Source organism: Orbicella faveolata, unplaced genomic scaffold (genome assembly GCF_042242905.1).
Source record: "Orbicella faveolata isolate gen_17 unplaced genomic scaffold, um_ofav_v1 contig_47, whole genome shotgun sequence".
Lineage (NCBI taxonomy): Eukaryota > Metazoa > Cnidaria > Anthozoa > Scleractinia > Merulinidae > Orbicella > Orbicella faveolata.
Genome location: NW_028301577.1, coordinates 1076940 through 1100000, shown reverse-complemented (window position 1 = coordinate 1100000; position 23061 = coordinate 1076940). Strand labels below are relative to the sequence as shown.

The 23061-nt window shown below is 38.1% G+C and overlaps 1 protein-coding gene across 2 annotated transcripts in view; it reads right to left on the bottom strand.

Annotated features, from left to right (window-relative positions):
* LOC110046444 (laminin subunit alpha-like) overlaps window positions 1-23061 on the bottom strand; it is a 54520-nt gene that overhangs the window by 28290 nt on the left and 3169 nt on the right. For both annotated transcript variants that reach the window (XM_089279417.1, XM_089279418.1), the window contains exons 4-30: window positions 20237-20341; window positions 19201-19408; window positions 18103-18312; window positions 16736-16870; window positions 16457-16594; window positions 15497-15634; window positions 14650-14787; window positions 13970-14316; window positions 13424-13682; window positions 12696-12795; window positions 12260-12479; window positions 11674-11961; window positions 11023-11289; window positions 10323-10604; window positions 9404-9616; window positions 8351-8620; window positions 7751-8081; window positions 5657-6000; window positions 4964-5097; window positions 4476-4635; window positions 3735-3836; window positions 3312-3398; window positions 2984-3217; window positions 2317-2443; window positions 1428-1936; window positions 960-1140; window positions 239-515 (exon numbers count right to left, since the gene is read on the bottom strand). In XM_089279417.1, the coding sequence (XP_089135543.1) occupies window positions 239-515; window positions 960-1140; window positions 1428-1936; window positions 2317-2443; window positions 2984-3217; window positions 3312-3398; window positions 3735-3836; window positions 4476-4635; window positions 4964-5097; window positions 5657-6000; window positions 7751-8081; window positions 8351-8620; window positions 9404-9616; window positions 10323-10604; window positions 11023-11289; window positions 11674-11961; window positions 12260-12479; window positions 12696-12795; window positions 13424-13682; window positions 13970-14316; window positions 14650-14787; window positions 15497-15634; window positions 16457-16594; window positions 16736-16870; window positions 18103-18312; window positions 19201-19408; window positions 20237-20341 (5804 nt within the window). The remainder of the gene's footprint in view (window positions 1-238; window positions 516-959; window positions 1141-1427; window positions 1937-2316; window positions 2444-2983; window positions 3218-3311; window positions 3399-3734; window positions 3837-4475; window positions 4636-4963; window positions 5098-5656; window positions 6001-7750; window positions 8082-8350; window positions 8621-9403; window positions 9617-10322; window positions 10605-11022; window positions 11290-11673; window positions 11962-12259; window positions 12480-12695; window positions 12796-13423; window positions 13683-13969; window positions 14317-14649; window positions 14788-15496; window positions 15635-16456; window positions 16595-16735; window positions 16871-18102; window positions 18313-19200; window positions 19409-20236; window positions 20342-23061) is intronic.

Genomic DNA, 23061 nt, shown 5'->3' with positions numbered 1-23061 from the left:
AATTTAAGAAATGTAGACCTTCTTTAGACCTTCTCTTAACTTCAGAGCTTGTTTTCCCTTTAATCTGTCTCGTTTCCATTGCTTCTTAAATATGAAAAAAAGTGTACTAAACATTGCCTATGAAAACTTGGTGCAAATAAATTGTTTTACAGCACCCAGATTACACCAGCAGTTTTGCTGGGCAAGACATTGCAAATAAACATCAGCAAATCAAAAGCAGTGAACATTTATTGCATACCTTTGTAGAGTTTCATTTATATCTGAAAATCGACTTTCTGCAATGATCCCTGCAGTCCCTTGTTCTAAAGACTTGAGAGCCTGTGTAAGGTTGCGATCTAGCTCAGTGGATGTATTCAATAAGCGTCCCACACACTCGCCACAGTATTCACAACCCTCATCCGTCAGAATATAGTTTTCAGGGCAGATGGTGCAGTTTCCTCCTGGTTTACAGCACTGTCCAGTATTAATGTCACAGAAACCAAATAGATTTTCTTCGCCCTTTCCACAGTTGCAAGCTGAGATGAGAATAATTAAATATAATTTAATACAGTTTAGGAGAGGTGCAGCGGCCTTATGATTGGTGCACAGTGGACTCTAGATTGAGCAGGAGGGGTTTGAGTGCTAGAAAGGATAACTGTGTTGTGTCCTTCGGCAAAACACTTGACTCTCATAGTGCCTCTCACCACCCAGGTGTACAAATAGTTACTGGTGAATTTAATGCTTGGGATACCCTGTGAAACATTAGCATCTCCACCAGCTGCAGGGGGGGAGGGGGGTAGAAGTATTCCTAGTTATTTCATGTTAAGGAACCTGAATGTAAGTGCTGACATCATGGGTCGCTGGGCTCAACCAGACTTTATGTTTATCTATAGTTACAAACATACACGGACCAGAAGCTATCAAAGCAATAACTGGCACCAGTTACATTTTATATGAAATCATAACTCTGATATATGTACCTTGACAACCACCAGCTGAGTAATCAAAGTAGCCTGCTTTACATCTGTCACATCTCCTTCCAGTTACACCCTCTGGACATTCGCACTGACCTGTTTTTACATCACATGACGAGGACAGTGATGCAGGTGCACATTCACAATCTTCACATCCAAGACAGCTGTCAAAGTTCCAGGTATTTGGCTGCAAAAACAGCCATTAATTTAGTGGTTAGGAATCCTGAGTGGCTTCCAGAAAATTGACTCTTGTAAGCGTGTGGTCACAATACACTCTTATTTGAAGTAAACTCAATGCTAACAAAAGTAAGACAGTGTTGAAAACATGAAACTGGTCCAAAGGGGAACAACTTTGAACATCAATTTATATTCCTGTTAATAATGTTTCTGCCTTGAACAAGGCTGCTGTATTCTGGCTGCTTCATCAAGGATTAACTCTGATATTTGTGGTTTAGTAAAGTTAATTCTACTTACCTTACAACTGTCACAGCTGTCTCCAATAACATTGGGCTTACACTTGCAAAGTCCAGTGGTGTGGTTACATACTGCAGTCACCGTGCCACAATCACTGCAGGCACATCTTGCACAGTTCTTGGCAACAACTGCATCACCAAAGTAGCCATTCAAACAACGGTCACATTGGTCTCCTGTTGCAGCATTGATACATTTAAGACACTGTCCTGTCTGAGTGTCACAGCTCCCATTAACACCTGGATCAATATTGCCACTACACACACAACGCTTGCAGAAGTCACCAGGTAGAGAGGGATTCCCATAGAAACCATCAGCACAGGACTCACAACTCTGTCCAGAATAACCTTCTTTACAGGTGCACAAGAGATCATTGAAAGAATTAAGGGCACATCCTGTAGCAAAGGTGTTTGACATGATTCCCAAAGGACATTCACATATACCACAGTCTAGTGGCGATCCTGTTGTGGCATCACCATAGTAACCAGGTTCACACACCTCACAGTTCAGGCCTGAAATAATTGGAGAAAAAAAAGTGTACAGTATTACAAGGTTAGTTCAAAGGGTTGATACATAAATAACAATTCCAAACACTTCTACAAAACAGGTGTAAACAAGTCAAGTCTACTTTATCTTATTTTTATCTCATTAAGCTGCATGATAAAAGAAAGATATCCAAAAAAAAAATTGCAAATGCTTCTTGTGATAAATATTAACAACCCATCAAAGCTTGGATTAAAGCAGAGCTTTCATCACCAATGGAACCTTTCTGGTGAGTAAAGTATGAAAAACATGTCTACAATATCAGAATATGAGATACTTATTGTAAAAAAAAATTCAGCAGAAAATCATCGCTTCATTAAAGGGAAAAAGGATGTGAGATTAGCCTTACCTGTAGTGTTATGAAGACAATTGTAGCATTCTCCTTTTTCTCCATCACAGTCATCAGAGTGTCCAAAACAGTTACAAGGAATACATGTGGTATTATCAGGAGCTCTGGTATAACCCTTTCCACACAGCTATAAACCAAACACAAGGACTATGATTTCACCTGCCAAACTTTAATTGCTATTAGACCTGTAACAACTTGATTTAATAATAATAACTTTCTTTATTCAAACAAAGATAAATTTAGAAAAGGCTAAAATGCTAAAAACAAAACAAAACAAAACTAGAACTGTAAAACCTATCCTAATTGCTACTATGTCTTGAATACATATATGTGACAACTCACAATTGACTCTTTATAAACCTTGTAATAAATAATCAAACATTACAACATAAGATTCCAACAGTCTTGATTTAAAAGATATTTTAGATTTCATTTGAGGCAGGGTGCTATCTGCTAAGAAATAAAGAATGATTGTGAATGGTGAATTGATCAACTTGACACGAGCGTGGGACAAAGACAAAAGCTGAGTCGCCAACAGGAATCAAACCCATGGAGAGAAAGTCATTTCACTGAGTTCATATGATTGATTGACTACTGTAGTTTCTTAACATTAGCTGTGAGAATGCACATGCACAGTTCACCTTACAACCTGAAGTAGTTAACTTACCTCGCACGATACACCAGTAGCTCTTTCTGGGCAGTCACATATTTCAACACTCCTTGCTCTCACTGCTCCCACAAGAGGCCCGTCAACAGCAACATCCATTGAAACATCGTTAATTGTTACTTCTGCAACAACAGTGCTGTAAGATGCCCTCAGTTTAAGAGATTCTATGTCATGAAGAACTGACATGAAGTCATCCCTGCTGACATTTGCCCCACTGGAATCTTCCCACAGGTACTATGATCCAAAAATAAAGGACAAGACAGTATGATAAATAAATGCTCAGGTAGGACAAAGTAAATTAGCTTGTACTTGCATCACAAGCGCTAACCTCAAGAAATTGCACGTCAATGGCTGATGTTTTCCCTGGCAAGAGTTGCAGCTGTCTTTTGTTTTGCAGTACTTTACCATTTTTACCCTGCCGCAACAACAAAAAAGGACATTCACAATCAGCGCTTATAATTTCAGCAAGAACTTCATTTGAAAAAATGCACAAATTTTAATTGTCTGTGGAATACTCTAGCCCTTTTCTGAATCATTACTTGATATCATGGACCATCACACTTTTAAAAAACACTCACCTTCAACTTGAAACTACTTTTGTCAATGATTAGCACACATACTGTTATTATTATACAATGTTAGGTTGTAATCCTGATAATTTACTTTAGTGGACTCCTGGCTATTTGCTGAGGCCTATATTATACTGGAAAGTAAGCTGCATGAACACAACAAAGCAAGAAAAGCTAGTTACCTCTATCACAACATCAGGTTTAGTTGTCAACACTGGTGAACTTTCTCCTTGTGGTACTTCATAATGGATTGTATAAGACAGTTTGCCTCCGTAAGATGAAGTCTACAATGAAAATCACTTCAAGGAATAAAAACAGATCTACAATACCTCAAGAAACACTTGGTCAGCAATTTGACTTATAGCAGGAACTCGTTTGATGACTCTGAACTCTACAAGCATTAATTATATTTCATGTAACCCGAAATAGTTTTATCCAGTGGCAATCCATTCCAAACAAGAAAGGCTCCACCTATATAATGTTAGAGTTATTGTTACTGTCTTAAAGTCCGTAAAGGTGTGGTGACAGCTAATTAAGAATGAGAAGAAGCTGACATTTATACTTACATACAAGTGGTGTACACAACACTTTCAAATGAACAGCTGTCAACTGGCTTTTACCTGAAGACATGATTGGTGGAGTTGCCAATAAAGGCAGTCAATGTATACATCATTTGTCATTTTTATTTGATGGAAACATGTCATGACTTGATGCTGCTGACGACGACAAGGACGGCGGCGACGACGACGACGACGGCTGCTGCTGCTACTACTACTAATACTACTACTACTGCAAAAATCCTCCTTCATTCCTTTCCCCATGGCAGGAATTAGGGCTGGGTGTCAAAAAACCCTCTAATATAACTGTTATTCTTTAAAGGCAATTATGCAAAAAGATTAAGATTGAAGTTCAATAAAGCATACCTTTTCTCCCAAGTATTCCTTAGGTGCTAACCAGTATATTGGCTTGCCTTTCTTCTTCCTTTGGCTGCTCACAGAGGCATAAAGATTAGTTTCCCCGATCTTGACCACAATTGCTGGACTGTTCTCTAACTGCCAGTTGTCCATTATGACCACATTGGACCTAAAATTGACAATGGAAAACAAACAATTGGATACCATCAAACCAAGATTGTGTTGGCTTATTAATATACATATTTGTTTCAATGATGCACATTAACCTGAGAAGACAAGTGGAAAACCAATTTGACTGTTTTTCATTGGCCAATTAAATAAGGCTACACTGAGATTAATCCAATAAAAAGTGCTTCCCAATGGTTAGAATTTGCTTAGACTTGATGTCTTAGTTTTATGAGCTGTAACAAAAAATATTCATATCAGCCCTGACCAATTCCAGTTTTATGTACTTTGTAAGAACATAAGGAATTTTATCATCGAATCATGTTTCTTACCAGTACTTATTACCACTGTCACAAGAGTCTGACAGACCATTACACCAACACTCAGAACAGCCATCTGGGTTGTTGGCATCTAGATTGAAGCGTCCAGCTGCACATTGATCGCAGCGTGGTCCAGTGACACCAGGCTGAAACATAATATAATCAGGACCAATCACCAAGCCATAATGATGCACATGCTACTTCTCGCAACGCAACCCAAATATGAGTGCATACGACTCCATACTCTGTAAGTCTTGTATACAAATGTAGAGTACTATTGTAAATTATAAGCATTATGTAGAATATTTTTCTAATCCTTGATGATGCCGTCCATTGATTGGCAAAAGCTTGGATTTCGAAAGATTTTAACATCAATTTCACAGTAGTTTCAGGCCTCGTGAATTTGAACTTTTGTCAGTTTTGTTATTACAAATTGCCAACAAATAAGTCTTTCAATCAAAGTAACAGTGTAACAGTAACATTGCTTGCTCTTAGCCTTAGGGTTACTTTTCATTTTTCATTTATCAGGATCTTTTGTAAAGAATATTAATAATAGATTTTTCTTATTTGTATCTATGGGGTGATATACAAATACTCCAGTTTACTGTGATCTTCTTGTTGAAAGTTTATAACATAATTCATTACATACAACATTATATTGCTCTGGTTTAACCACTTAAGCTACTTTGGAAATTAAAATCTTACCTTACAAAAGCAAGTTCCATCATTACTGTCACATATCCTGCTATCAACACCTCTAGGATCACATGAATCACATTTCTGGCACAAGGGATAGTCATAATAACCCGTAGCACACTTGTTGCACTTCTTTCCAGTATGAGACAGTTTACAGTTACATTGTCCTGTGTTAGGATTGCATGCTATGTCACCACCCTTCACACCAAATCTCTCACAGCCACAGTCCTGACACCCAAGGATCTGGTCATAGCAACACGTCCCTTGCAGACAAAATTCACAGTTGGGACCAACTGTGTTGGGTGGACAGTCACAAGCTCCATTAAACTCATTACAAAAAACACAGCGGCATTCTGAAGTGTCAAAGAAAAGCAATTTAAAAGTTTTAACAAAGAATTACAAAACTGAAATAGTTTTGATAAATGGTTGACAGGCAACTTATTCATTGTATCCCAGTGTTTTGACATTTTTTTGTTTTCAGAGATTATCAGAGCTTCAACCTAATATAGCCTAAATGAGTATGAACAGTAACCAAACTCAAAATATTGCATGCTTATATCATGTACATTAAATTCCATTATTAAGCAGGCTTCTGTAGGAAAGCCCAATTCATAAAATGCAAGCCATTTAGTCTTGGTTGCCAAAAGGGGTTCATGGTCCCAGGCATTCCTAGTGTGGAGCATGAAAACTGGTGATGAGAATGCGACAGATCACTTTAACATGTGCTTGCTCTTCGTAAATGCTGTGTTTTACGAAGAAAGTTTTGGAAAGAATCGTGCCCTATACTTTCATCTCACATACAAAGATGTTGATCATTTTTGGAATGGGTTGGTCCACGGATCACATTGCTTGAAAGCCTGACAAATAAGCAAAGTTCATGCTCATTCTTGCCAGATAAACTACTGAGACAATCTCAGATAGTGCAGAGTGCAATGTATAGCTCTGGCACGGTAGTCATACAGGTCCTCACCCCTGCCCGGTTCACTCCTGGTTTGTATTTACCTTGGTACCTAGGGCTTTTCCCCTTTCAGAATATGAACAGACAGAATGTTTCCATTCTTCATTTGAACCCTGGCAAACACACTAGTTTAGTTTGATAACAGCACGTGATATTTTTTGAACTGTGCTAGGGGTAATTCTAAAAGATACACAGTCACAATAGCTTTCTTTGCTGCTCTCTGTGAGTCATATCACATGACAAATAAAAAACACGTAGCTCTGGGGATGAAAATGGAGTGTATCCTGCTAACGATGCTAGGATGCATGTGTCTTACATGTTAGGTTCTACCACAAGGAAAAGCACTCAGCGTTTCTAGGTGATCCCGTATGAAATGTATCTCTCAACTAAAATATAAATATAGTTAACATGAATGCTAACTAGTCTGTGCATGCATTTAGAGCAAATTGGTTTTGTTCTAAAGAGAATAGTACCACAAGGAGACAAAGGGGTTTCTAAAACAAATATATAAGCTTTGAGATGTTATTCATGATGTAAGATAGGTATGACACATTTCTGCCTGGTGCACACAGCCACTGCCCCACCCCAACCACTTCCTTGTCTCAAGACTAATTAATTAATTGACATTAATGAATTAAACAAACATTAAAGTTTACACCTTATTGCCTTATTACTATAGTAGTTTAGCAGACTTCAGCTCCCCAAACCATTCCAACAGTGCACTCTGCACTAGAAATGAGCCAATTACAAAGATGAATACCTTAGATGTTGAAAAAATCAACAATTGTCATAAACAGAACTTCAAAGATGAGGCAAGCAACATGCAAGAGGATATTCAATGAAGCAACTTGAAAAGCATTAGTGTAATTCTTGTGTTAAAATATCCTGATTCTTTTATTTGTTTTTCTTGTGTTCACTAAACTTACTTATAAAGTATGATTTGATATTGCTGTACGAAGCCCGAGTTTTAACGCTCTTGGAGATTCTAGTTAGTTTTTCTATTTACTAAAATTGGCAATACCTGGGCCTATTGCAAAAATAGGCACAGCACCTTAACCTAACATTTCATCACAATTTTATTATTTCAGCTCATCTTTCCTGGTTCTCTCATTTAAAATTCACATAAAAACTGCATCCAAACTTACTTCTGCAGTTAGGGAAGCCATAATACCCTGTCTTGCACCTGCTACAGGTTCTGCCAATCACATTCTGCCGACAAGAGCACTGTCCTCCAAACTGTTCACAGTTACCATCACTGTTCAAAGTTCCCTTGGGATTACAGTCACAGGCAAAACTTCCATTGTTAAAACTTGTAGTGAGTGAGAACACAGAATCTTTACAAAACTTTGGATCTGAGGACTTGATGAAGAAATGATCCTTGCTGCATGAGTCAAGAAATTCTTGAGTCAAGGGTACTGGGGAATCTTCTTGCAGCTCCTCAGTAAATAAATCTTGAGGTACAAGTAAGACATAATCCTAGACAGAAAAAATAACAAATATATCAGTTGCACATACGTAAGACAGTCCAGTTTTCTTATATGTGGAAACATAATTTAGCAAGTGAACACCTCTATGGGTAACTATAGTTTCCTTTAATTAATTATTACTATTACAATACCACACAAAGAAGCTTGAAATTCTGAACGTTTGGCTGAGAAACACAACATGATAACTCAGTAACTGCAGCTGTGATCCTCAACAATTGAGTCAAGATAAAAATCAGAGTAAATGTTTTTGAAACTTACAATCCAGGTCGATGAGTTCTCAGGAATAGTGAATTCCAGTGCAACAGAATTGCGTCCAATGTTAAAGAAAGGTGACGCATTCAAGTTCCTGATGACCGATCGACAGCCTGATGCATGAGGACAGTAATGGAATTTCATGGAACCATCTAGCGCGCGGTCACTTGTAACAGACACTTGTGATTCAAACGAAGCATGGTTTGGCTGATAATAATGAACAATGGCTGCATACTGACCAGGTCGAGGGACAAGGCCCACCAGGAGATGGATTTTCTATAAATGAAGACAAATAAAGTAACAACAATTATTACACCTCTAAATTAGTTCAGAGGGCTTCTCTACAAATTGGACCAGCCAATGTCCTGACTGATCCCACAAGATCACTCTGAAGATTTTCAGGTAGTTTCAGTTGTGCAATAAACCTCTTATTCAGGACCATACTGAAAGAATATCCGCCCTCATATGTTCTACCAGTACAGCCCTCACGCTTGGTTAATACGATATACACTGTACATACAGTATGCATACTATTGTCATTAGCTGTAAGGAACACAGATTTAATACTCCAAATTAAAAAAAATAATAGATCAGGACAGGCAGGCTGTCCACTTATTCACAAGTTCCAAGTAAAGTTTCACATTAAAATATAATTGAAAATGGAGGAGAAGAAAGTTGGCCGTCAATATACTGGATTTTGCACCTGCAGAGAACAATAACTTCACTAACTAATGTAGTATTTAGGTGAAGAGACAAGTACGATATAAATTGATTTTACACATAAATCTTGTTGTGTTAACTTTTTCTTTTTTATCTAGAAGAGCAAAGGTTCCTTAATGTTAGTTCATATAGTGATCGTCTGGGTGAGGGTAGTTCTGAAAAGAGCTGTAGTTGTTGGTGACTCAGGTTTTGACAACCTGAATGGAAGTCATCTTCAGAGTCAAAAAAATAGTACACTCATCTGAGAACGATCAAACTATATAAACAACTAATACTTCTGCATTCAAACCATTTACTATGTGGTTTTTTAATATTCTTATTTATGAAATGAAATCTTACAGGTCCCTCCAGATACTGCAATTTTACTGCTGGATCTTGTTTATTTGGTGGCTGTGGTTGATTAGGATCACGACCATCAGCTTCAATCTTAACAGCTCCTTTGGGAACAGGATATGTTGTGGGAATACACTCACTACCCTGGGTTGTACAGAGAATGCTTGGTGCAATGAAATCCAATTTCCACATATCCAGTGGAATGGCAGTGATGGAGTCCTAACATAAAATGAATTGTTGCATGTGATTAGGAACTTTCACAAGGAAGAAAGACTTACTTCTTTGCTTAAACCACAATCAAATACATGTATGATAAACAAGAGAAGTATAGAACTACTGATTAACACTGTTGTACAGACAACAGAGCAGAGCTGTCATTAAGGGCCATAACCCATAACACCTGTTATGTTTGAGTATGCTTGATGGACGCTTGATGTTATGGGTGAAAGTAGTTGATTCAATCCACCGATAAAGGGCAGTTTGTTATGTTTGTGAAGATCAAAGCTAAAGGTGACTCAAAATTTATTGACAGCCATGCAGAATATTAGGAAAGGAGTATCCTTTGACATATTTGCTATTCATAGTTAGGTGTATTACCAAGTACTTTCATTTTCTAAGTTTGATCCTGGATTGCAATTATATGCAAGGTGACCTTATTCAAAAGATTTGAGGATTGCTTAATCAAGTTGTAAAAGAAAGAGTAGAACTTAACCTTATGTGCAAAATAAACAACAAATTTTTAAACAGTTACTTACATCACATATAGCCATATATCACTTCTATTTAAGAGACATCACATGAGGAATGTGAACATAACTTATTCAAAGGCAAAAGGGTGTGGTGCTTGTAAATCTCAAATATGGCTGGTTGAAAAGACAAAAGTTGAGTGAATACTTAACATGTATAATTTACAAGTATGCATTACCACAGCAATAGGAGAAGATGAATCCCTTGCCAGCAGAGTAACTACCATTCGCCGTAACTCTGATACATCAAACACTTTCACCACACCAGTATTATCAACAGCCACCTGACGGCAGCCAAATCTGTAGTTACAGCTTTGAAGGTTGAACTCTCCTATCTGTGTCCCTTGTGGATACCTCAAGTACACATTCATTTTCGCTGTGTTATCAGAAGGATGGTAATACTGGATAACAATGACATATTTACCACTCTTGGGGATATTAAAATCTGCTGTAATACGCTTCTGTGGAAAGGAAACAAAGTGCATGTTTTAGCTTGGCAACAGGACAGGAATCTTCTATTACTGCAGATCTCCTTTCCTTGAGTTTGGACAAAAATGTTTAAGTGGATCTAGGGATATGTCCCTGCAACCAAACACATGGGTATACATATGACACACCAACAGATCATTAAACCAAACAAACAAAGTCTGTCTGCAAGAGCATTCCAATTATTTGAATGCTTTAAAATACTTTAAATAACAGAGCATTCTGTAAGGATGTTTCAAGGTCAGGTTACCCTTAAGCATTAGAGAATGTTCTCTGGTTTATGCTAGCATGAAGTGCCTTGAAAGCCTAAGTCACTGTCTAAGAGAAAGCCAGGTGCCCTTTTCACCAGACATTAGGAAATAGAACTTGTTATGTTAGTTATCAAACTCTGACCTGTCTGTCATCTAACAAAGCCATAGCACTGAAATCCAACTGTTGTAACACTGCTTCATCTTCAAACAACTGTGTTGGCTTAAGGCCACTATTCCTGATAATATATCCTGTTTCCAGTTCTGTTGTAAACAATCCAGGTTTCTTTGTGCTCAGATAGGAAAACTGGTTACATAAAGTATTGATACCATTGACTTGACAGGGTTTGGTGACTTTATCCTCAAGTTGATATGCTTCATAGTATTCTTGTGGTAAAGCAGCTACATAATCCTGTACACAATATACAAAATAGAGGTCCTTGTAAGATTTTATTGTCAAAGTTAAGTTGAAGAATGAGACTTGCAACTAACAAATGTATATTAAATAACTCCTATATGCTAACAGGTTTCGTCTTGTATTCCTGTTTGACATTCTGCTTTGAGCTGAAGTATTGTAAAGACAGGGAAGAGTTTAGTCCTTCTCCAATGTTAATCTAAAGCTATTTAGTCACTAATTGGCGTGTAGAGGACTTCAATTAAATTAGGATCTAGAAGCACTGTAAGTATGTAAAGGTTTTAAACCCTCTCCCTATGTATACCCCTGGGTGGACAGAGACATTGTGAGAACACAACACATACAATATTAGTACTTGAAACTGCACTGTTATTGTCTCACCAAGAGAACACTTGCTGGAGGTAGAACTAACATCAGATCCCACTGTCCTTTAGTCAGCATAAACTGTGTCGCCATATCCTTGTCCCCAACTGTGTGATACACATCGACATTTGTTAAGCCGCTCTGTTTCACTGGAAAGGTGACTGGACTGCTCTGTTTGCTTCCTACACCTCCTTTAGGAGTGAGCATAACCTTGCCTGTCACTGGCAAACTCTCATTTGTGATAGAATGGAATATGAGGTGGTAACGAGTCGTCTTTGGAATATCCAGGGTAACTTTTAATGCTTTCTGTGTGTAGAATTTAACCTGTTAGTCTTAAGAGCCAAAAATGACATGGTACCTATTAATAAAAGCCTTAAATGTCAGCTTATTACTAGAATTCTCAAGTCTGTTTGCAAGTCATTACATGACATAAGCAAAACAAAAAAGAAATTTGTATTTCTACTGTTTTGTGCTCCCAGTTTGAAACAATTACAGCTGTCTAAGACAATACAACGTTATACACAAAGGCTTTGGACAAAGACAACTAAACTTAGCTCATGGATTAAGTTAAAGATCCTTGTTAATTATTATAGAATTCCCCTACCTGAAGATCTGACATTGTTGCATATCCTCTCCACGAATAACCAGGAAACACATTTTCATCAAAGCCAAATCTGACCGGAGAACCATCGCTTTCTGATGAAACATCAGGTGATAGCACATCCTGACCTGGGACAGACCCTTGTTTAGTAGGGACTGCTGTAGCATCTTCCAACTCTGCCATAATGTGTAATAATGTGGGGTAGTAATGGCGAGGGGCAGGCCTGACAAAATAAATACATCTCAAAGTAAGGTCTAAAACTACTAATATCGCCAAACAAATAGACTGTCATATACTTACATGGCTGACAGTAATTTGTGAAGAGCATTTGCAGGGTGAAAAAGTGGTTGCTGTTTAATTTGAGTATTTTGTTTATGTCTTTCAATATGCATTTAACACTTACTGTTATAACTTGTCAAATTGCATCAATTTTCCATACCTGCTACAGTCTCTACCCACAATGTTTGCTCGACAGCTGCATAGGCCTGAAGTGCTGTCGCAGAATTGGTCATAAGCTCCCCCCACATCACAGTCACACCCTACAAGATAAAGTATGCCATCACTTCCTATCTTTCATGTGACTTGTCTGACATGTTTTAGAGAAGTAGCTGGGGCAGATCTTATATACTAAGTTCACATCATTGTAATGAGTTACCTGCCCTGACACACCTCCCCCCCCCCCCCCCCCGCCCCATCATCACCACCCCTTCATTTGATTTAGACTGCGCCAATGTGACCTTGTTGAGTTTGGAATAGACAAAAATACATGAAATGCATGGAAATGTCCACCTCAATCTCTTTCTTCAGGTGCTATTAAGTACGCATACTGCAATAGCATCCAGGAACGGACTACAGCAGGAAATGATAGCTTAACAGTGCTTTGTACCATAAAATGACTTGAATAAGAAATTTACTGCTTTCCCTAAAGATAGATGCAAGTCCCCATACATGTATATCTGAAAAATTGTTCAAAATTGTCCAAAAGCAAGTTACATTTTGCCAGTGAGAGTAACTGTATCCGACGTACTTGCCCAGCTGAGGAGTTTGATGAAAAATGATGGTTGTATGTGTTTGTATATTATTATTAATCATGAAATAAATGATCACAATTACTGATACACTAGTAACTGAAGAAATAGCCACTAGCAATGTCTACACTACTGTTACCTGTGCAACCAAACACCTTACTGCCTTCCAGACCATAGAATCCAGCTTTACATGAGGTGCACTTTCTACCAGCAACATACAGCTTACAAGGACACTGTCCTGTAAACTTGTCACACGTGCGGAGACCACCAATCACACCATCCATGTTACACTCACAGCTGTTGCAGCCTAAAGGATTACTTCTTTGAAGAAAGAAGTAGCCATCTTTGCACTCTGTGCAGGCAAGACCTTGAACATTATCCTTACAATTACATTGGCCCTGTTATAAAATGAAAACGTTGTAACACATCAGATATAACTAAACACTCGTCTTCAACTGATAAAATCAGATACATAAATAAACCTGGTTGTCATAAGCTTAAGTGCAATTCTCAGCAAAAAAGGTTGTATCACAAAAAAAATTCTGGTTCTAAACATTGTGTAACGAGGCATTTGGTCAATCATATGTAATTTCATGTCTATATTTATCACATTTAGAACTCACTTCACCTCAAGTATGCAAATACAGGAGCACACACAATTATTAACGACCATTAAATGACTCACCTCATTTGATAAGGAACAGTCAACCAGCTGTCCATCTGGAAGTGGCTTAATCCCAGCAGGATTGCACTTACAAGCTTGACAATCAGGAAACCCATAATATCCACTACGACAACGATTACAGTTAAGACCACGGAAACTTCCTTTGCAGTTACACTGCCCTGTGTTTGGATCACAGAACTCATGAACTGAACCCCTAGGGTCACAAGAACATTTGACACATCTTGGATAGCTGTAGTAGCCCAATCTGCACCGGTCACACCGTTTACCATCATAGTTCTCTTGGCACACACACACACCATACTGGTTACACTTAGGAGAGGTTGAACCTTGCGCAGAACATCCACAACCTGAGCACAATAAATTTGTACCCTTTTAGTCTCCAATTTATACTAATATTAATCTTTCTTCTAGTTGTACACAATTGTTAGTATTAATGTTTGTTTTGAGACTTGGAGACATATCAAGATCATAAACACTAATGTTGATGATTCCCTTTACTCTCATCTCATGCCTGCTTTACAATACTTTGATATTGTACCTAACCAATCAGTCTTCCAGTGATTGACAAAAGCAGATACATGTAGTCAAGAGGTTTGTGTTGCATTGAGATTTCAGTGTATTTGTATTGACCTCAAGATAGAATCCCACTCATTACCTTCTTAAGCATATCAAAAACTAACCTGAACACACTGGAAAGCTATGATATCCATCATTACAATCATCACAGCGAGGACCTGCAAAGTTCTCCATACAAATGCACATGCCAGTATTTGGATCACAGATATCTCGTGCTGTACCCTCTGCATCACAGTTACAAACTAGATAATCAAAATAACAAAGTCAACAGTGTATCAGTGTGTAAAATGTATAATTTACTAACAATAATTCCCACATAAACAAATGCTAGCCAGTGCTCTTCACAAAACTCTCACTTCTAAATTATTCCAAGTTTATATGGACTGACACATGGTGGGAGATCACCCATTTATTTTCACACATACCCCCATAAAAATTATTGATATCATTTATAACAACTTATCATCACTAAGTTACTAAGGTTTGCACATTAAGTACCTATTCTTTTTTGCTGTTGGAATTAAAAATCTGAAACAATTATTGCTGACTTTACTGGGCCAACTATAACAACATCCAAAACAAATGCTACCGAGTTTGCATTTAGAGGTTCTTCCAAGTTTTTAGGAGAACAAACAAGATTAGAAGATTTTCATTAGAGAACTATTTGTAATACTTTACCCATTCACTGCAGCTATTTTAATTCCTTTGCTTACTGAGAACTCGGCTGACTTTGTCATAAAATATATAAGGATGTTCAATTCCAGTTAACAGGTTTACATCAAATTAAAGTTGAGGTTGCATGGGCTTAAGCTGACGGTCAAAACTACTTCCATCAGGTTGCCAATCTTTCCCTAGGAAACACCTGAACCTTGACAGTCTACAGTGTAGATAAGTAGCTTATACATTACCAGAGAGTACACTAAAACCCCATAGCAAGGGGTAACCAACTACCTTTGCATTCAGGAAAGCTGTAGAATCCTTTACTGCACTGATTACACTGCCTTGCAGTGTACATTTGACGGCAGTTGCACTGCCCTGATGAAATGTTACAATCTGTTGATAGTGAGCCTACTTTGTCACAGTTGCACCCTAAAGCAATAAAGCACATGTCACTGTTAGAGTTTGCATGACTACAGCATTGTACTGTATTTTCTTGTAGCTGTTTTTTTTCACACATTGACTTACACTGCACTCCAACTTGTTTCAATAAATGCATTGTTGCTGTACGTATGTCAGTGACAAAACTTAGAGATTTTCAATAACTAATGGAAGTGATAAGTTGAGAACCAGTGGGGCTTCTGTGCTGCTGGATAACCATTCCTTAAATGCTTGCCAGAAAAGGGAAGTTACTGTGCAGTTGGCTTATTTTTAGAAAGCAAAGAAATCTAGCGCTTAGAGCAAGTTTCCAGATTGCCTTCAAAATGTTTGCACCAAAACTTGCCTCCCTTATCACTCTATTATATTTTTAATTTATTTATAATTTATAACAGCAAAAATAAAATATTTCATCACAAAGTACAATGGTCTGGGTACTAGTTTAGCACTAGGTTTTTGCAAGACAAGTAGATTATTAGCTGTCTTTCCTGTAAATTGCGGTAATTTTGCACAGGATAAGGCATCAAATAACAACTATTCATTCTTTTCATTCCTTTATTAACTCTCATCCTACTCAACAAGATTATATGCTCCCTGTGCTGTCAGCAGTCTGTATTTTGGAAACAAATTGCTGGATAACAAATCCCTAATAATTTAAAACGGAAATTTTTGTGTAGAACTACAGGACATCTTTACTCATCCATTTTATTGTACTTTCACGTTCTTTAAAGTTTAACAAAATATTGCAAGATTTTTACAAATATACAGTACAGCAACAATGCACACTCACATGTCTCACAAAATATCTGTACTCACTTCTGCAGTTTGGAAAACCATAATATCCTGGGGCACACTGATCACACTTGGCACCGGTGTAATTGGGTTTACATGGACACTGGTCACCAGTTGGTCCACACACACGCCCACTTGTACCCAAGGGATGACAGTCACAAGCTGTTGGATAATAATAATAACTTAGAATTCAGAACTCAAGGTAGCAACTACTATGAATAGAAATTTTATTACTAGAAAGAGCATACACAGTCTTAATTATAATATTGTTGTAGTCAAAGGACAAGACAGTATTACACTTACGTTTACAGTTAGGAAATCCATAAAATCCCTCATTACACTGATCACAATTAGGTCCAGCATAGCTCTTCAGACACTCACACTGTCCATTGCCATCAAAACAATTGCCAGAGGAAAATCTTCTGTCACATGAACAAGCTGCAAGTACAGGACACTATCACTATGCATGTATTTGATTTTGAATTAAACATGGGGATAGATATATTATAATTTAAGCTAAGTTAAACTCGAAACAACTGCTGGCCAGCAGTGTCCCTCCTTGATGACAGGCAAGCTGTGGGTTCTGCAGGGAGACTGGTGAATTTACAGCTCTCCCACTGAGGTTAGACCATTTCACTCTTGTTGCTGAATGGCATGCTTCTTCAAAGGCTTTGCTCCCATCCCATCCATCCCTAGGATATAAGTATGTACTTCCACTGATGTATTTCAGTGTGACAGTGCCTGGTGGTTGCCTCTCACAGGGTTGTCATGGTTACCCTGCATGCTCAGCTTGTAGGACCAGGCTCCACTAGCTTTACAGGCACAGTCCCACTCATCAATTGTTGATGAGTTTAAACTTAAATAAAGAACCAGTGTCACTGTGGACTTGATAAATCAATTATAATTAAATTCCCACATTTGGAAAGCCTGCAAATTCAATTCATTCAGAGTGCAAAGAAAACCTGTCCAGTTTTAAACCCAAATTTCTCAGTAGCAGGAATAATAAATTGAAGGCACTTCTCCCCCAAGATATCGCTTGCCTGTTGGGCAAGCAAAGGACAGAGCCCACTAACCCTGACTATCAGTGGCAAGTTTCTTTACATGCTCATATATTAAACGTTTATATTTGATGTCAAATCAAGGAAATAAATTTGACATTTAATGTGGCTAAATATCATTTAGGCAAGGTTAAACTAGAGCTAATGCAGCCAGCTAGCGTGCCCATCCAGCTAATATCATTTAGGCAAGTTAAATACGAGCTTATGCAGCCAGCGGTTTCCGCGTTTGGGAGTACGTGACCTGTGGGGTGGCCATCAGGGGTTTTGCAGGAGTTTATGGTTCATTGCATAATTGTTGTAGTGTATTCTGCTGATTGTTGCGGATCAGTTGCACTGCTTTGCTCGCGAATCATTGCGGATTCTTCTTGTTCTTGGTCAGGGTAAGTATTCTCCAGGTAAGTAGATTCCACTGAATTTCTTTCAGTGTGACGGTGCTGGTTAGCGGACGCTCATTGGGTGGTTCCTGCTTTCCAGGGTTGCCATGGATACCTCCTAGCGGCTTATGGCTTTGGCACCCCGCTAACCTTTTAAGGCATCAGTTCCCAAGCTCATCTATTTGTGATGAGTATAACTGTAATAAAAGAAATGAACAGAACAGTTAAGCCTATGTACCTTGACAGGCATCACGAGATGTCTTGGGTACTCCAGCAGGACGATAGAAGCCTGATTTACATTTCTCGCAGTTGATACCATCAGTATTGTCCTTGCAATTATCACACACTCCGCCTCCCTCATAATTTCCATTTATGTCCAAACTTTTTTTCTCCTGAGCAATGCGCTCACTGTAATGGCAGTCTGTTGCATGGTTGTGGCAGTTACAGGCTACAAAAACAACACACAGAATACACATAAAACCTTCACTCAAGTCGTCAGGATTCAGGGTCCTTAGTTAACTTTTTTAATACAGGCCCCATGTAGTGACTAAACATTTTCTTTCCTTTTCTGCACAACTACTTGCTTCACAGTGAAAGCCAAAAACATAGTTTACAAAAACGTTTCTTTGTTTAAAACAAGATCCTACTTGTAAACGATTGCAGGTCAGGGACTCCCCTGTATCAAGGCATTAAATTATTTGTAGCTTACATTTCAGTTCAAAAGGTTTTTGCTACATCTCTTAAGCTTGAAGATGGAACATAATGCTACTTTCTTTCCACAAGTATCAATATTCATATTGTCAGTAATGTCTAACATCATCTTTAGTTAACATGGAGAGATCAACTTCTTCTAATCTTGAAGCCCACAATATATCAAACCTTGAACGCATCACTTGCCACTATACTCTCCTCCTAACTGCAAAAAGTTTTTTTTCCCTGGAGGTTAAAACTTCCTCAAGAAAAGGGGGCAACTTTCTTGCTGCAAAACCACAAACAAACTTTTGCAATGGAATTAAATTGCTTGTGAGCCAGTTCAAAACATTGGACAAGATGCTAAAAATTAATTGCCTACTAGTGACTAGCCTTTAAAATCTAGTTGCCAACACTCGATAATTACTGGGTTGCAATGGTGACAATTTGGGACGGAATGGTTGACTTGGATTACTCCTAATACACTGTGCAGGCTAACCTTGACAGGCAAGGCAAACAAAATTGAAATGCTAACAACAAATACACCCAACTTTTTGCCCTCCTCAATTTCAATAGCATTATTTATCAAGCATGGATCCTCAAACGGATAGTCTAATGAATTCTTGTCACAACACAATTTACTCACGTTCACATTCATTGCTACTTTCAGCTGTGGCTGGTTTCCATTCCTTCTGAACAAAGCCTGGGCAGCATACTTCACACTTGACACCACATGTCTTATGCTTGCAACTACATCTAAACTGCGATTCACCTGGCCGTTGAACACAGGCATCTGCATGACCATTACACATGCATATCCCTCCAACAGAAATATCCTTGATAGAGTAGAAATACTGAAGACAAGACAAGAATTTGAAAACGTTTTATGCACACTAGGCCTGGTTAAGCATTCAATAATTTGCTACTATATGTATCGAGGGGGAGGGGGGTACTCCCAGAAAAGTTGGGTGGGGGTGTGCAGCTCACTTCCCAAAACCCTTACCATATTTATAATCCAACTCTGCGATTTTTGCTACCCTATTTACGACCTGGCCAAAGAATTGATACCCTATTTATGGCTGTTGCAGCTGGCACAGTTGCCCTAAACAGAAGTTGTGAAGGGCTTTTGTTGACAGTCTTATTGATAATGATGAAAAAGTAGCCTCTTCTAAGATACACACCCAATTCAAGACTAGAGTGCTAAAACCATACTCAATTTAAGACGAAAATTGCCAAAATCAATACCCTATTTATGACCAAAACAGCTGAAAAACCCTACCCTTTGGGGCTGCACATACCTATATAGCCCATATAAGGGAGTACCCTCCCCCGCCGGGATATGTATACACAATGCTTCCTGCTTCTCAAATTAATACATTAACACAACATCCATTCTTTCAACTTGTCTGCTAACAGTATTTGAAGCCATTGTCAAAGGAAGAATGTTAATGAAATTTCAACAAACACTGAAAGCCCAATCAGCTTTCAGGGTGGTCAGTTTATGTGGACATGTCCTGTTTAGTAAGCTCTTGTAGCTGGTCCCATAGATTGTCCCTGTTCAGAACACCTTGAATTTGGTACACAAACTTTGCAGTAGCAGCTGTCCTGCTAAAGAGGTCACCAGAAAGTGACATAGAAACCTAACCTTAAGAGAAGCACAGCGCTGATGATAAAAGACATACCCGTCTTGTAACAGAAGGATCTTGTCTTGCCAGTGGTAATAAATCAGCTAATAATGTCTTCACTTTCAACAACCTCAGCCTAATGTGTCTTGCACGAGTCCATTCCTGTAATACAACATTGTTTTATAATAAAAACCTAAGGAAAAGAGTACTGAAAAACTCTTTTTTCATGATCACTAACCTTCCACTGCACATGTTACAGCTTACATAGTAGCTGTTTTCACTAATAAACTTATATTTCTTTCACTAATGAACAAGCAAACTTAGGATTTTAATGTTGCTTCCCACCTTCAAGAGCACAAAAAATCGTTTCTCCTTTTATTTGACAAAATTTAGGTCAGTCATTTTATCTAAAGTTCACAAAGGAAAAACATTTAAAAATTATCTCAAAAGGCAGCCGAGTTATTAATTAGAAAAAACGTATTTTCAGATAAAGTTAATAGACCAGGAAGGTGTCATAATCACTAAAATGGATGAAATTGGTATTGTTTATATCGCGCATTTGTTCTTTTGCCTTTGCCTACTTTGCCCATTTAAGTGTCTTTCTCTTCAATGCAACATCGAGATAGAAAGCATGTTGCAATGTGACACTTTTCCCGGGAAATCCTGATCCATTGTCATTGACGCTAGGAGGTCCTGTTGTTCCACTGGTTTGCAGTTTCATGAGGTGAAATAATTGCCTGGCATGGCACGAGTTGTTTTTTAACCTTTATGAGCTAAAATCTTGCTGTTGATTTTTGGAGGAATACATCCACTTTGAGTGAATTTATAGGGTACGCAGATCTGAAAGATGTTAGTGAAATTTCACCAGAACATTCCAGGGATAATGCAAACAAAAGTGTGTCGGGAAATTTCCTGTGGTAACCATTTATGCAACACATATGTCTTGCGCATTTTTACCTACTCCAACTTTAGATGCCGATATCTAAACAACCAATCAGAATATTGAAAAAGCCTGATACACATCACGTTGATTGATGCCTTGTGAATAAGACTGTGCAGGACCCTCGGTTGTTTCACGCCTTACTGGCTCCTGACACTTCCTAAAAGAAAAATTAAGACGGATTCTGCTCAAAGTTCAAGCAATAAGTGCAAAAATTATTTCCTAAAAATCTACTCACCGCACAGTAACTTTTTGAATACTATTTCAAACATCTCATTGTAATTAATTTTTCTAGGTGACCCCAAGATTAAATTCCCAAGCATTCTTGAGAAATTTAATGTCAAACCTCGTAAGATTGTTTAATGCGTTTGTTATTGTGTTTTCAACTAACGCAAAATGTCCGTTTTAATTGAAATATGGATAACTTCAAGTTCAATTTTCTCACACTGGGTCAGCTTGTTCTTACCTTTATTCAAAATATTACCATGCTATAAGGTTCTTTTGGTGACTTCGTTTTTGCCATTATTACTCGAACGTTCTGCGGAAATCATTTTAAATTGTATTTTATCGTAAACTACATTTATTTAGCTTTCTTCTGATATATAGTTTGTTGGGGTTTTATTGAAACTGGCACACATATAATTTTTTTCCTGAAGGACACCCGTGAAGGTGGGAAGTAACCTTAAAGAGAAACCATGACTGTTCTTTAAGGCACAGATCTACCTTAACTCACATACTAACTGTTGCTGTAATAAAAAACTGAATTTTTATCTTTAATAAAATAATTCTTGTGATATTGGCTGCGGCTGCACTAAGAAGGTTAACTGGTTTTTTTTTTCGAAACCTGGTTAAAATTCCCAAATAACTTAACTAGGTTAGAGGTTGGTTATGATGAAACAACAGGGTTATATTTTACAAGCAGCTGCACTGAAATAGGTGACCTAAATTGACATCATGAGATAAACCAACGAAAAAATGACAGACTTCAAGGACTACGGTCTCATTTTCTTGATTCTGTTTCTTTGTTTTCATTTCCTTTCGCCACACTCTAAAGGCAGTCCATTTTCCTTCTAATATGTGCTACACAAATTTCCACGGTTTTTTTTAACATAATGCTGATTTCGCATAGATGTCAGAGTGTTCTTTATCATAACCTGCAATCGCTGTCAAATGTATCGTCCTCTAGTTTCAGTCTCTCCGAGAAATCAGTAATGGATTGAGGAAATCACCAGGAATTCTGCCCATTCTCATCCCCAGAGGCTGTGCTCCTTTTGGTCAGCACCAAGAATTGCGACCTCCGGGAGGGTTCAACACCGGAAGTCTGTGATCCACAGACTTTCTGTCACTATGCGCATGCTCAGAATCAAGTCTGACAAATCTGATTGGCTGAGAATACGAATTGAATTCTCTGCGCATGCTCAGAAAATCGGACCCGCCCAGAGGTCGCGATTCTGGGTGCTGACTAAAAGGAGGGCAGCCTCTGGGAATGAGAATGGAAACCTGCCATGCATGACTTTTGTACAGAGTACTTCCAAATAAACATCCAGTACTTTCAAGCACTTTTGCTTTTTCGGTAACCCGGTTAAAGTGGTACTATGACAAAAATCGCATCTTTCCTATCGCAGCCATTTTAAAACATAAACAAGTAGCCTGTATGAGAAGAAAAATGCTGTTTACTATATTCAAATATCTCTTTTCGTTCCAGAGATATTGAAGTTGTTAAAATATGCAAATTAGCCCAGTGATGATGTCATACACTCAACCAAATTTTAATCAAATACGATGAAAAAAGATATCTCAGCCAATTTGAATCAGAAATGTTTGATTCTTTGCAGTAAGATTCTACTAAATATGCTCCACAATATGAGCCTAACAGTTTGGTGACCATGGCAACACACTGGGTTCCAGACCTCCCCAATATTAAAGCATTTCTGGCCACCTT